At 43.2% G+C, this 15,021-nt stretch overlaps 1 protein-coding gene across 2 annotated transcripts in view; it reads right to left on the minus strand.

Moving 5' to 3' along the window:
* Nucleotides 1-4,765: 4,765 nt before the first annotated feature.
* LOC110486223 (zinc finger protein 652) overlaps nucleotides 4,766-15,021 on the minus strand; it is a 29,364-nt gene continuing 19,108 nt past the window's right edge. For both annotated transcript variants that reach the window (XM_021557664.3, XM_021557665.3), the window contains exons 5-6: nucleotides 9,639-9,783; nucleotides 4,766-8,381 (exon numbers count right to left, since the gene is read on the minus strand). In XM_021557664.3, coding sequence (XP_021413339.3) covers nucleotides 7,780-8,381; nucleotides 9,639-9,783 — 747 coding nt within the window. In that variant the 3' untranslated portion in view covers nucleotides 4,766-7,779. The remainder of the gene's footprint in view (nucleotides 8,382-9,638; nucleotides 9,784-15,021) is intronic.

Below are 15,021 nucleotides of genomic sequence, written 5' to 3' on the forward strand. Positions count from 1 at the left end.
CTTTATGATCTTCACTTCCTCTTTCCTGAAGGCTAACATACATTTCATATACATACACACAAACCTTGCAGCCAAACACACTGCTGTTAGAAGACTTACTGTTCCCATTGAAAGCTACTTAAAATAGCTTGATTGTATCCAAGATCACATGTTTTCATATGATTTATGTGGCGTCCTCCATGACAATGTCAACTTTCACTCCCGCTTCCTTCCTGCCAGGCAAACCCAGTTCTATTAATAAAAAATAATACAAAACGGGTGCATAATATTGTCTAGTTATGCACAAAGACTGCTCTAAGTGTTCTCGCAGTGCTCGCTTACAAAGCTTATTAGCGGTGGTCTTGTGGCGCTTCAAATTAAAGCAAATTTTTTGGAAACCCGTCAAGCTGCGTTTGTGCTAGCCTTTCATTTATTCATCCCTAGAACGGTTCCTTGAGGAAAATCCCCCCAGACTTTGTGCCATTATGGCTTCTAATGCTGAGGCCAGGTAACAATGGAGTTAGTCAGGTCCTCTAAAAAGGTCAGGGGTGCAGAAGACTTGACCTACAGTATTTGGATTGGAACACAAGGCCATTACTACACACTTACCACAGACCCAGGTTGTAACTACCCACTGTTTCCACAGACAAGGAATTGCCACACAATTCAATTCGTGAGAAATAAAGGAAAGACTGATTGGTAATGCAGTGATTTCAGTCATTTGATCAGTATCAGCTTCCTTCTGTTGATACAATCACATCCACTCACACTGCAGACAAAACACTCGCAGAGATCAACAGAGTCCAGCTTGTCAAATGAACCTAAAACGTCACCAGACAAACACAAAACTGACTGTTCCATCTCTGTGGTTGCAAACAGAAGAAAATAGAAAAAAGGGAACAAAATATACCGAATGAGCCAGCTTGCAAAAGGAGTGAAAGAGGTCAGTGAGTTGCAGCACCCTATGTAACAGGAACAACCAGAATCAGAGCTGTAGACGCCTGGAGCCTGTATCAAAGAACATGACTAAGCAATAAGAACACAAACCCTATTGATTAAATCAATGTAGTAATGAATAATACAGTCACCTAGGATTAACTCTGGGAAACAGCCCTGTTTCAGCTTTTGCAAGCAGACCCAAACTGTTATAGACCTATATCTATCCTGCCCTGCCTTCCTAAAATCTTTGAAAGCTAAGTTAACAAACAGATCACCGACCATTTCGAATCCCACCGTACCTTCTCCACTACTCAAGGTCCTAAACGATTTCATAACCGCCATCGATAAAAGACAGTACTGTGCAGCCGTCTTCATCGACCTGGCCAAGGCTTTCGACTTTGTCAATCACCGCATTCTTATCAGCAGACTCAATAGCCTTGGCTTCTCAAATGACTGCCTCACCTGGTTCACCAACTACTTCTCAGATAGAGTTCAGTGTGTCAAATCAGAGGGCCTGTTGTCCGGACCTCTGGCAGTCTCTATGGGGGTGCCACAGGGTTCAATTCTCGGGCCGACTCCTTTCACTGTATATATCAATGATGTCGCTCTTGCTGCTGGTGATTCTCTGATCCACCTCTACGCAGATGACACCATTCTGCATACATCTGGCCCTTCTTTGGACACTGTGCTAAACAAACCTCCAGACGAGCTTCAACGCCATACACCACTTTTTACATGGCCTCCAACTGCTTTTAAAGTGCATGCTCTTCAACCGATTGCTGCCAGCACCCTCCTGCCCGACTAGCGTCACTACTCTAGACAGTTCTGACATAGAATATGTGGACCTAGGTGTTTGGTTAGACTGTAAACTCTCCATCCACTCAAATTAAGCATCTCCAATCCAAAATGAAATCTATAAATCAGCTTCCTATTTTGCAACAAAGCCTCCTTCACTCATGCTGCCAAACATACCCTCGTAAAACTTACTATCCTACTGATCCTCGACTTCGGCGATGTCATTTACAAAATAGCCTCCAACATTCTACTCAGCAAACTGGATGTAGTCTATCACAGTGTCATCCGTTTTGTCACCAAAGCCCCATATACTAGCCACCACTGCAACCTGTATGCTCTCGTTGGCTGGCCCTCACTACATATTCATTGCCAAACCCTCTGGCTCCAGGTCATCTATAAAAGTCTTTGCTAGGTAAAGCCCCGCCTGGTCTCAGCTCACTGGTCACCATAGCAACACCCACCCGTAGCATGCGCTCCAGCAGGTATATTTCACTGGTCATCCCCAAAGCCAACACTTGCTTTGGTCGCCTTTCCTTCCAGTTCTCTGCTGCCAATGACTTGAACAAATGGCAAAAATCACTGAAGCTGGAGACATATCTCCCTCTCTAACTTTAAGCATCAGCTGTCAGAGCAGCTTACTGATCACTGTACCTGTACACAGCCAATATGTAAATAGCACACCCAACTACCTCATCCCCATATTATTACTTAACCTCTTGCACCCCAGTATCTCTACTTGCACATCATTATCTGCACATCTATTAATGCTAAATTGTAATTATTTCACCTCTATGGCCTATTTATTGCCTTACCTCCCTAATTTTCTACATTTGCACACACTGTACATAGATTTAGCTATTGGGTTATTGACTGTACATTTGTTTATGTGTAACTCTGTGTTGTTGTTTTTGCTTTGCTTTGCTTTATCTTAGCCAGGTCGCAGTTGTAAATGTTCTCAACTGGTTTGGCGGCAAACCCACTTTTGGTTCTCTACATGGTGCACAACTTCAACCACAGCTTTCCGCCTTGGAGACGGATTTGTTTAGTCCAGGACTGATTGATAATATTTAAAAACAAAATACTGTACAGTCGGACTCAAAATGTCTGGTTAAACAATCCACTCAATGTGTGTGTGTGTGTGTGTGGGGGGGGGGGGGGGGGTCTGAATTTAGATTAAAATTAAGGTGAACACATTTTTTTTGTCACATTCTTAGTGATCATGATGCATTTCCTCAGTTACGACCTGTCTGTATACAAGACTCCTGTGGTCACCGTTGCAAAAAACAATGTGATGTAGGGCTGAGACTAGGGCTGCACAATATTTACCAAATATTGCGATGATGATATAACTTGCAATTTAGATCAAAACACTTTGGTAAACTGTTGGTTTACCAAAGTAATATTCCGATTCTATGCTATTCTATGCTTGGTGTAGTTTGGCATGACAACTAAAGTACAAACAAGGTACAATAGAAGTTGTTGTGACAGGGTAGGAACCAGCGTCGGTCAGTTTCCCAGGGGACCCTCATTGCATTTGAACGTTACATTCATGGCACTTAATAATAAATTGCAACCTCTTGCGATATACATATTGCACATGTCAATATTGCAATTTCGATAATAACTCGAATAATTGTGCAGCCCTAGCTGAGACTGACATTTTATTCCATTAGCTGTGAGAACAGGATACCATTAAACCCGTTTGGGATAGGGGGCAGCCTTTTCACTTTTGGATGAAATGCGTGCCCAGAGTAAACTGCCTCCTACTCGGTCCCAGATGCTAATATATGCATATTAGTAGTAGCATTGGATATAAAACACTCTGAAGTTTCTAAAACTGTTTGAATGATGTCTTTGAGTATAACAGAACTCATATGGCAGGCGAAAACCTGAGAAAGATTTCCCACTTCCGGGTTGGATTTGAGATTTGTAGTTTTTCAAAGCTTGGCCTACCGAATACACTGTGTCTATGGGGTCAAGTTGCACTTCCTAAGGTTTCCACTAGATGTCAACAGTCTTTAGAAACTTGTTTCAGGCTTCTGCTATAAAGGAGGGGGGAATGGGAGCTCAATGAGTCATTGGTCTGGCAGAGTGTCTCAGGCTCGTGATGCGCGGTCCCGACAGAGTTAGCTCTCGTTCCAGTGCTTTTCTACAGACAATGGAATTCTCCGGTTGGAACATTATTGAAGTTATGTTAAAAACATCCTAAAAATTGATTCCATACATTGTTTGACATGTTTCTACGTCCTGTAACGGAACTTTTTGAGTTGTTGTCTGGACGTAGTGCTCACGCCTCATGAAGATGGATTACTGGGCTGAACACGATAACAACAAGTGGCTATTTGGACATAAATTATGGACTTTATGGAACAAATCAGTCATTTATTGTCAAACTGGGATTCCTGGGAGTGCATTCTGATGAAGATAATCAAAGGTAAGTGAATATTTATAATGTTATTTCTAACTTCTGTTGACTCCAACATGGCGGATATTTCTTTTGCTGGATTGGGCTTTGAGCGCCGTACTCAGATTATGCTTTTTCCATAAAGTTCCGGATGTTTGAGACTGAGATTTTTGGATATAAATATGCACATTATCAAACAAAACATACATGTATTGTGTAACATGATATCCTATGAGTGTCATCTGATGAAGATCATCAAAGGTTAGTGATTCATTTTATCTATATTTCTGCTTTTTGTGACTCCTATCTTTGGCTGGAAAAAAATTCTGTTTTTGTGACTGGGCTCTGACCTAACATATGTTGTGCTTTCGCTGTAAAACCTTTTTGAAATCGGACACGATGGGAAGATTAAAAACAAGTTTATCTTTCATTTGCTGTATTGGACTTGTTTAATGTGTGAAAGTTACATATTTCTAAAAAATATTTTTGAATTTTGCATGCTGCCTTCAGCAAAATGTTGACGAGGGGTTCCGCTAGCAGAACGCCTGCGCTAGAAAGGTTAATGCAAAGATTAGTTTTCAAATGCACACGAAGCTACCAATACCACATAGGATCTGACAGAGAAGAACACACGACAGCACACACGTGTGATAATTATGGCTACTCGTTTTTTACTTCTGAAAGTTAGCAGAGTCTGTTAAATGTACATTATTAAAAAAAGGCCCAACATTACAACTTCTCCTCAATCTCCAAAAACAAACATACAAAACAACCCCCCACCCCCACCAAAAAAACAACCCAGGACAGTATAAAGCTGCACAATTTTGTACCAGATACTCACAATAATAAAATATGCAATGCTACATTAAGTGGTTAAAAATACTTGAGGGGAAAAAGTATATTGATTTTTTTTTTTTCTTTTTACATCTTTAAAGAATATACATTGTTATTTTTCTTAACTAGCCAGGATTTTAGTCAAAAGTGCATTCTATATAACAAATATGAAAGGAGGAGAATCATACAGTAAATCGGAAGAGAAAATGTTACACAACAAAGAGGAACCTCTGGATGAGGCAGACAAACACCTCAATGTATTTCAGATCAGATGAAGCAGGGAGGGGCTAGTGTAAAAATCGCCAAAGCAGGAGGAACAACACTACTCGATCACTCTTTGGGAGTCCATATTAGAGCCAGTCTATTGACTTACAGGAATAAAAAATAAAAAAATATATGAACTAAACAAAACATTTCCTTATGCCATGGTCCCTTCCACGCTATCCACCTCCAGATTGATTCTCCTCCTTTTCCTTACTCAAACAGCCCCTCACCAAACCAACCGCCTCCCTCCTCCATGAACCAACACATCACTTCACTCACACAATGCATTGTCAGTCCCTCCCTTCACTGCGACTCGCTCACGCAGCAGTAAAGTGCAGAGGATACACACAAATAGAAAAGCTTTTTAAAACGAACGTTAAAAAAAAAGAAAGAAAAAAAGCCTCATACTGAAACGCCATGAAAAACAGTAAGTAACTCATGGTTAAGCTGATTCTGAGGCCCAACTAACAGACCCACAGTAATGGCAGAATGGTTGTAGCTCTCTAGAGGGTGGGCATCTGTTAAACCAAATCCAATGGGCCAAATACCCGCAACTCAAGATGGTACAGGGACTTGCTAATGGATGCTACTGTTCCTCTTCAGTTTCTCCCAATATACAAACAGTAACCTGATCCAGTACTCAGCCTGAACCACCACTATGCTATACCCATTATGTGTTAATCCACAGAAACATGTCAGACATATTCTTGTGTGTGTACAAAATCAACCTCCTACAACCCACTACCAACAATCTGACAAGACAGAATCTCTCTCGGTCATTCATCAATACGAACAACAACCGGACTGTCAGAATATCATACAATGGGACAGCGGGAACATTCACACAATAAAAAGGTTACATATGCAAACGTGATTTCTTTGAGTAAATGTACAACTTGAGTAAATGTATCTAACACCAGAAATTGAAACGCATGTTAGACATAATCCCCCAACCGATCACTCAACAGGATGTTCCGAGCGAGATGAGAACAATTCTTCAGTCTGAAACTGAATGTAGCATATTTCCAGAAAATATTACTAGAAAATAACACATTTGATTGCTAAACCGTTAGCCCGTATCACTACATCTAGGCAACATTCAACATGTTTTGATTCATCATTATTTGCCAACGTGTGAGATAGGGCCTCAATGTTTGCGTAACCTTATGTAATATGTAACACTAAGGAGAACAAACCGTTACATTACAACAACAAAACGTGTCCTGCTCCACACCAAGCTGTGGAAGATAGGCTGGTTGGAAAAAAAGACAGATTTTTCAGTTAAGAGTTGTGCTGAAAAGGTCAGAACCTTGTGTTTTAATGACCTTTTACAGGGTGACCCGTATTATCTCAGCAGCAGCAGCGGGGGAAGAGACAGAGGAGCGAGAGACGGAGAAAGAGAGACAGAAGAGACATGCGAGGTCCAGGTTGGGTCGTATGTGATAACCCGTCACAGTGGCGGTATTTGAACTGTTTTGATTACAGAAGACAAAAAAATACAATAATCTCTTGACAAGCATTTTGTGTGAAGTGAGACCAGTGATGACGTACTGCATTTTGAAGTGTGTGTGTGTGTGTGTGTGTGTGTGTGTGTGTGTGTGTATACATGACAGCACGTTCAGGTTCATCACGTTTGTTCTGTTGGGAACGTCTGACCTTGTCAGCTCTAAGACTGTATATGTCAGTCAAGAAGACAAATCCCAGAACTGCATCACAACAACACAACCAATCCCACACACTGTTACATTACACTCCAGATGTTACGAGATCTAGCCTGCGTATAAGAAATATGTCTAGTACTGCAATGAAAGCACCAATTAACCAGAATCTCTGTTGCAACAGACTAGTAGTAGCACTAACAGGCGTTTTCTAACCTCCCCACTGTAACCTGTGGCAGTGATTCCTGGCCTACTGCTGGTAGAGCCAGTGTGGAATTCCTTAGGGAGAGACAGTGGGAGACCCAGTCGGCACCAGGATGGTAAACATTCAACAAGACCTTGGTGACCCCATGATCCTACGGGTCAGCCTTAGGACCAGGACTTACAACTCCCCCGAATTGTGCAACCGTTGTTAAAGTCAGTCGACGCGAAGGACTAAGTTGATGAAATGGATCTGTTCTGACCCGCTACCTGGATAAGGAACCACTAGTAGAATAATGACATTAGCAGCTGTCAGTGGAGAGGATAAAATGGACACAAACAAGGGATAACTCACATACCGGTACACACACACAGCCTTCTACCATGGGAGGCAGGTTGTCTAAGAACACAGGATTTTCGAAGAATATTTTCACAAGAAAAGATATGAGCAGAGGTTGTAAAAATCTGTGTCAGTTGACTTGGGTCTCTAGCTAAGTGGGTCACTCACTTATCTAAAGTGTAGACTGAAAGTGTACCTGTCTGTATCCCTCACGCTCTCCCACACACACTGGTGTGTACTGAGCTGTGAGTGTCATGTTCATATCAGTATTCGAGCGGCCGTTCTACACCAGGGGCCAGGGAGAGTTGGAGTGGGGGTAATTGAGGTGTGGCAGGCAGGCCTGGAGCCCAGGGCCCACATAGGGTTCAGTGATGCTGGGGGGCCCCAGGCCCTTTGTCTTGCGGTGCCATGTAACGCAGGTAGCTGCTGTCCTCCTGCCCACAGTGGGTGAGGGGCTCGCTCTTGAAGAGGGCGGGGGGAGGAGAGACAGGGGGCACAGGCAGGTGGTGGTGGGGGAGAGGGGGTGCTTGCAGAGGCGTGCCAGGGTGGTGCTGCTGCTGTTGCGACGTGTGGTGGTGAGGGAGATGGTGAGAGGGGGTCATGTGCAGGTGGGAGAAGGTGGCGTGTCCCACGGGGGCGCGTGGGGGAAGAGCCCCTCCTGCCGGGCTGAGGCCCAGAGGGGCGGAGGTGGTGGCAGCTGAGGGAGCGAGGCCCGGGCCGGGGCCAGAGGAGGAGGGGGCAGAGAGGTGGAGAGGCAGGGGGAGGCTGCTGGCCTGCAGAGTCACAGGGCTGGTGACCCGGAAGCACTTCTCCTTGTGGGCCTTGAGCATGTTGGAGAAGCGGAAGCGCTGGCTGCACAACTCGCAGGGGTAGGGCTTCTCTCCTGTGTGGGTGCGGCGGTGGCGCTTCATGTTGGGCCGACTGGTGAAGCTCTTCCCACAGATCTCACAGATGAACGGCTTCTCTCCTGCAGGGGACAGGGATGGCGAGAAAGGAGAGAGCGAGAGAGAGGCAAAAGGAGAGTCAGGGACTAAATCACCCCAATTAGTTGAACCTTCACACGTCACAGAACCTCATGCATGAGAAGAATAATACACAACCTGGCAACACTTAAGTCCTGTGCTGATTAAAGCGCTCTGAACTTCATGAAGAAGTTGTCTGATTGCAAAGTTAAGGTCCCTGTAGGAGAGTATTTGGGGTCAATGCTGTCTAACCACCCACTCAGCGATGCCAGTTCACACTTTGGGATGAGATGTGAAAATGAACAACGGCTGTCCATTCGAGAGCTGCTCTCATTACCCTTTCATTCACTGTGCCCGTTACCACCCCCGTACACTCATTCACAGCACACTCAAAGCAACTCTCGGCTTTAATCTGAGCTGCATGTTTTCTGAGAGGCTCCGGTAAACCATTTACAGTATGACAGTGGATAATTTAATCGTGACAAATTATACTGGAGCCATTTTGTTAATGTTCTGCAACTTCTGTGAAGTAGGTAAGTTCCAGAGGAAAGGATAAACCTTGGGGGAAGAAGAAAGAAAGAAGGACGAAGAAGAAGAGTGTGTATTACAAGGCATCACTGGGTGTGTCTCCGACCACAGGAGGCCAAATTGGTCAGCGGCGGCCGGGAGAGAGGGTCAAATAATTACACCATACAAAAATAACCACCAGGGCAGAGTGCAGGGAATCCGCCCACACTAGGGAGGGAGAAATGACATAAAAAAAAAGACTGAAAAAGAACAGGCCTGCGGCAGAGGAGAAAATGTAAGATGTAATATAGAATGCGTCAGGGTAGTCATTAGAAGTAGACATGGAGGAGAGGCACCACTGATGCTTTGCCACCCTCTCATTATGTAGACTGGGCGAGGTCTCGGTACCGCTCGTCCTGGGACGCCCCGTTCATTTCCTTTTATAGAGCATCTACGGTGACTCACTGGCTGACTAGGGGATCAAGACTGAAGGCCATGCAGACTCTCCAGTAAATGGGATGGCTTTGGTCAGGGAGCATTTCCAAATGTTGAAGACTGAAGAGGTCTGGCTTCTAACATTATTGGAAGACTAGTGTCAATGTTTGGCATCAAAACATTTTGATGACAGGAAAAAGTTCAAAAGGCTTTTATAGGAATAGGTCCTTGAGGGTGTGCTTTGTAATTGCACGTTTGTGTCAAACAAATTCCTCAGTGAGTGTGTGAGTGTAAACAGCTGTGTGTGTTCTCTGTCTCACCGGTGTGTGTTTTCATGTGCTCGTCAAAGTACTGCTTCATGTTGAAGTCCTTGCCACACCACTGACACATGAACTGCTTGTGTCCGATGTGGATGCTCATGTGGGAGCGTAGCTGGTACTTATACTGGAACCTCTCGGCACAGTTCTATAGGGAGGAGAGAGAGAGAGAGAGAGAGAGAGAGAGAGACATTTAGGGTGTCCCAAACAGCACCCTATTCCCTTGTAAGTGCACTGCTTTTTGACCAGGACCCATAGGGGATAGTAGTGCACTATATATGGAAATAGGGTGCCGTTTGAGACGTAGCCATTTAGACTACATAGCACATACACAATCATGCCTGGAATGGAAATTCATAAGGGCTACTATATAATAATATACACATAAACAAACATAATATATACCTAACACAGATGCAGTGGAAGAAGGAGCCCACTACGCAGTACTGGGTCTGCAGTGCTCTTTAATAACAATGTAATGACACGTTAGTGGAGTTGCTTTATTTAACCACATGGAGCCCCCACAGCCCCACCAAGCCAACCAACCACACGTTCCCAGACAACCCTCCTCCCTTTGTGGTTGGCCACACAGAGGCCCACCCAGGTTGAGGTGGTACCTGCTTCCTACAGAATGTCCTATAAACCAGAATGCTGGGTTTGCAGACGAACACCTGAGGTGAGTTCAACAAGGGTTTTGTTTCCCCCGAACATGTTATTTAGTAACAATTTCGGTTGAACAATTTGAATGAACATTCCAAAACGTTACAACGAAGCCGCAAAAGGCTCCTTTTTGTAAGCAATACCGTGGCTTTTTAAGGCGCAATATTCAACCTGAAAATGACTTTGCTCTTAATACACGTAAGTGATTATTTGTAGTGGCAGTTTAGACCCGACACAGGCGTACACTTCCGGTCAAAAGTTTTAGAACACCTACTAAATTCAAGGGGTTTCATTTATTTACTTTGACTAATTTCTACATTGTAGAATAATAGTGAAGACATCAAAACTATGAAATATAACACATATGGAATCATGTAGTAACCAAAAGTGTCAAACATATTTTATATTCTTCAAAGTAGCCACCCTTTGCCTTGATGACAGCTTTGCACACTCTTGGCATTCTCTCAACCAGCTTCATGAAGTAGTCACCTGGAATGCATTTCAATTAACAGGTGTGCCTTGTTAAAAGTGAATTTGTGTCAGGAGTCGGGACAAGACAGGCAGGCAGCGTTTCTCAGCCAGTCGAAATCATGAATCGGTTGGTATCATTTTAAGGATATATATACAAAGAAATTTAAATTGAGAAAAGGTAAAAAGATCAAGTGCAGAAAGTTTGCAGTCTTTCCAGCTTCAGTTTGAAGTGATTGTGTTAGCGGTGTTGTTGACTAGATTCTCTGAACAATAGTTTCCTGACGAGAGAGCAAATGTTCCAGGTGAAATTGCGCCTCATTGGCTCATTGTTATAGATGTGTCCAAATAATTGTCACTAGAAAACAGCTTAAAACAAATGCAGCTACTGTTGTTATTCTGGCTGCACTGTTTGACGTGACTGTAAGTTAGCCATAGTTTGCTAGCTAGTAAGCAAGGGATAAGAAGGTTGCCTGCCAGTATGGCAATGTAACATTTAGAATGAACGACTGGGTAGCGTCCATAGACACAAAACAAAAAGACTGAACGATTGGGCCGAGTCTCTGGCAACCCAACTGATAGAACGAACGACCAGCCGGCTTGGGTAGCAAGCAAATCATAATTTGAATATGTTGGTAACCCGTTGTATAAAAGTGATGCCTTCGAAGCCGGTGTTTGGAGGATATATTGGAACTAGAGTTCGACCGATTATGATTTTTCAACGCCGATACAGATTATTGGAGGACCAAAAAAAGCCGATACCGATTAAATTGGCCGATTCAGAAATTATACATACATACCACACAGTTGAAGTCAGAAGTTTACATACACCTTAGCCAAATATATTTAAACTCAGGTTTCACAATTCCTGACATTCAATCCTAGTAAAATTCCATGTGAAATGTCAGAATAATAGTAGAGTATTATTTATTTCAGCCACATTCCCAGTGGGTCAGAAGTTTACATACACTCAATTAGTATTTGGTAGCATTGCCTTTAAATGGTTTAACTTGGGTCAAACGTTTCGAGTAGCCTTCCCACAATAAGTTGGGTGAATTTTGGCTCCATTCCTCCTGACAGAGCTGGTGTAACTGAGTCAGGTTTGTAGGCCTCCTTGCTCACACATGCTTTTTCAGTCCTGCCACAAATTTTCTATAGGATTGAGGTCAGGGCTTTGTGATGGCCACTCCAATACATTGACTTTGTTGTCCTTGAGCCATTTTGCCACAACTTTGGAAGTATGCTTGGGGTCATTGTCCATTTGGAAAACCATTTGTGACCAAGCTTTAACTTCCTGACTGATGTCTTGAGATGTTGCTTCAATATATCCACATAATTTTCCATCCTCATCCGCACCCCCACAACATGATGCTGCCGCCCCCGTGCTTCACGGTTGGGATGGTGTTCTTCAGCTTGCAAGCCTCCCCTTTTCCCTCCAAACATAACGATGGTCATTATGGCCAAACAGTTCTATTTTTGTTTCATCAGACCAGAGGACATTTCCCCAAAAAGTACGATCTTTGCCCCCGCGTGCGTGCGTAGATAGATATTTGTAATAATGACAATTACAACAATACTGAATTAACAATGAACACTTATTTTAACTTAATATAATACATAAATAATATCTATTTAGTCTCAAATAAATAATGAAACATGCTCAATTTGGTTTAAATAATGCAAAAACAGTGTTGGAGAAGAAAGTAAAAGTGCAATATGTGCCATGTAAAAAAAGCTAACATTTAAGTTCCTTGCTCAGAACATATGATGGTGGTTCAATATTCCCAGTTAAAAAGTTTTAGGTTGTAGTTATTATGACATGTCATCTGTATTTCATATACCTTTGACTATTGATATTCTAATAGGCACTTTAGTATTGCCAACCTAATCTCAGGAGATGATATGCTTGAAGTCATAAACAGTGCTGTGATTCAAGCATTGCTAAGAGCCACTGGCTAACGTAGTAGAGTTTGAATGAATGCTTACGAGCCTGCTGCTGCCTACCACCGCTCAGTCAGACTGCTCTATCAAATCATAGACTTAATTATAATATATTAAACACAGAAATATGAGTCGTTGGTCATTAATATGGTCAAATCCGGGGACTATCATTTCGAAACAAAACGTTTATTCTTTCAGTGAAATATGGAACCGTTCTGTATTTTATTAGACGGGAGGAAACCCTAAGACTAAATATTGCTGTTACATTGCATAACCTTCAATGTTATGTCATAATTATGTAAAATTCTGGCAAATTAGTTCGCAACGAGCCAGGAGGCCCAAACTGTTGCATATACTGCTTGCAATGAATGCAAGTGGCAATTTCTCTAGTTAATATTGCCTGCTAACATGAATTTCTTTTAACTAAATATGCAGGTTAAAAAAATATATTTGTGCCTTTTTGACGAATGTGCTTTTGTTAAATCATCCCCCATTTGGCGAAGTAGAAGTAGATTCAATGATAAAGTAACAGGCACCGCATTGATTATATGCAACACAGGACAAGCTAGTTAACCTAGTAATATCATCAACCATGTGTAGTTAGTCACTAGGTTATGTGAAGATTGATTGCTTTTTTATAAGATAAGTTTAATGCTAGCTAGCAACATACCTTTGCTCCTTGCTGCACGCACGTAACATGTGGTCAGCCTGCCACGCAGTTTCCTCGTGGAATGCAATGTAATCGGCCATAATCGATGTCCAAAAATGCTGATTACCGATTGTTATGAAAATTTTAAATCGGCCAAGCCGATTAATCGGTCGACCTCTAATTGGAACTGTTTTGCCAGCCCTCGACGAACAACACCCGTGCCAATATATCCTCCAAACACAGGCTTCTCGGGCATTATCACTTAATCAAATCAAACTTTATTTGTCACATGCGCCAAATACAACAAGTGTAGACTTTAAGGTAAAATGCTTACTTACAAGCCCTTAACCAAAAGTGCAGTTCAAGAAGAGTTAAGAAAATATTTACCAAGTAGACTAAAATAAGAAAATATTTACCAAGTAGACTAAAATAAGAATGTAATAATAAAAAGTAACACAATACGATTTATTAAATTGTTCAGCAGTCTTATGGCTTGGGGGTAAAAGCTGTTGAGGAGCCTTTTGGTCCTAGACTTAGAAAACAGTCTATAACTTCGGTGACTGGAGTCTCTGACAATTTTATGGGTTTTCCTGACACCGCCCATTGTATAGGTCCTGAGTGGCAGAAAGCTTGACCCCAGTGATGTACTGGGCTGTACCCTCTGTAGCGCCTTATGGTCAGATGCCGAGCAGTTGCCATACCAGGCAACCATGTACCATGTAACTGGTCAGGATGCTCTCGATGGTGCAGCTGCAGAACTTTTTGAGGATCTGGGGACCCATGCAAAATATTTAGTCTCCAAAAGGGGAAAAGGTTTTGTCATGCCCTCTTCACGACTGTCTTGGTGTGCTTGGACCATGATAGATCGTTGGTGACGTGGACACCAAGGAACTTGAAACTCTCGACCCGCTCCACTACAGCCCCATCAATGTTAATGGGGGCCTGTTCGGCCCGCCTTTTCCTGTAGTCCACGATCAGCTCCTTTGTCTTGCTCACATTGAGGAAGAGATTGTTATCATGAAACCACACTGCCAGTTCTCCTCCCTATAGGCCGTCTAATCATCGCCGCTAATCATCGCCGGTGGTTATCAGGCCCACCACAGGCCACCACTGTTGTGTCGTCAGCAAACTTAATGATGGTGTTGGAGTCGTATTTGGCCAAGCAGTCGTGGGTGAACAGGGAATACAGGAGGGGACTAAGTACACACCCCTGAGGGGCCACAGTGTTGAGGATCAGAGTGGCAGACTTGCCTAATTTTACCACTTGGGGGTGGCCCATAAGGAAATCCAGCATCCAGTTGCAGAGGGAGTTGTTCAGTCCCAGAGTCCTTAGCTTAGTGATGAGCTTCGTGGGCACCCAGGTGCTGAACGTTGAGCTGCAGTCAACGAACAGCATTCTCACATAGGTGTTCATTTTGTCTAGGTGAGAAAGGGCAGTATGGAGTGCGATTGAGACATCTGTGGATCTGTTGGGGCGGTATGCGAATTGGAGTCAGGGAGGATGCTGTTGATGTGAGCCATGACCAGCCTTTCAAAGCACTTCATGACTACTGACTTGCCACGGGGCGGTAATTATTTAGGCAGGTCACCTTCGCCTCCTTGGGTACAGGGACTATGGTGGTCTGCTTGAAACATGTAGGTATTACAGACACAGTCAGGGAGAGGTTG

This window comes from Oncorhynchus mykiss, chromosome 13, assembly GCF_057628025.1.
Source record: "Oncorhynchus mykiss isolate SJ-2025 chromosome 13, ASM5762802v1, whole genome shotgun sequence".
NCBI lineage: Eukaryota > Metazoa > Chordata > Actinopteri > Salmoniformes > Salmonidae > Oncorhynchus > Oncorhynchus mykiss.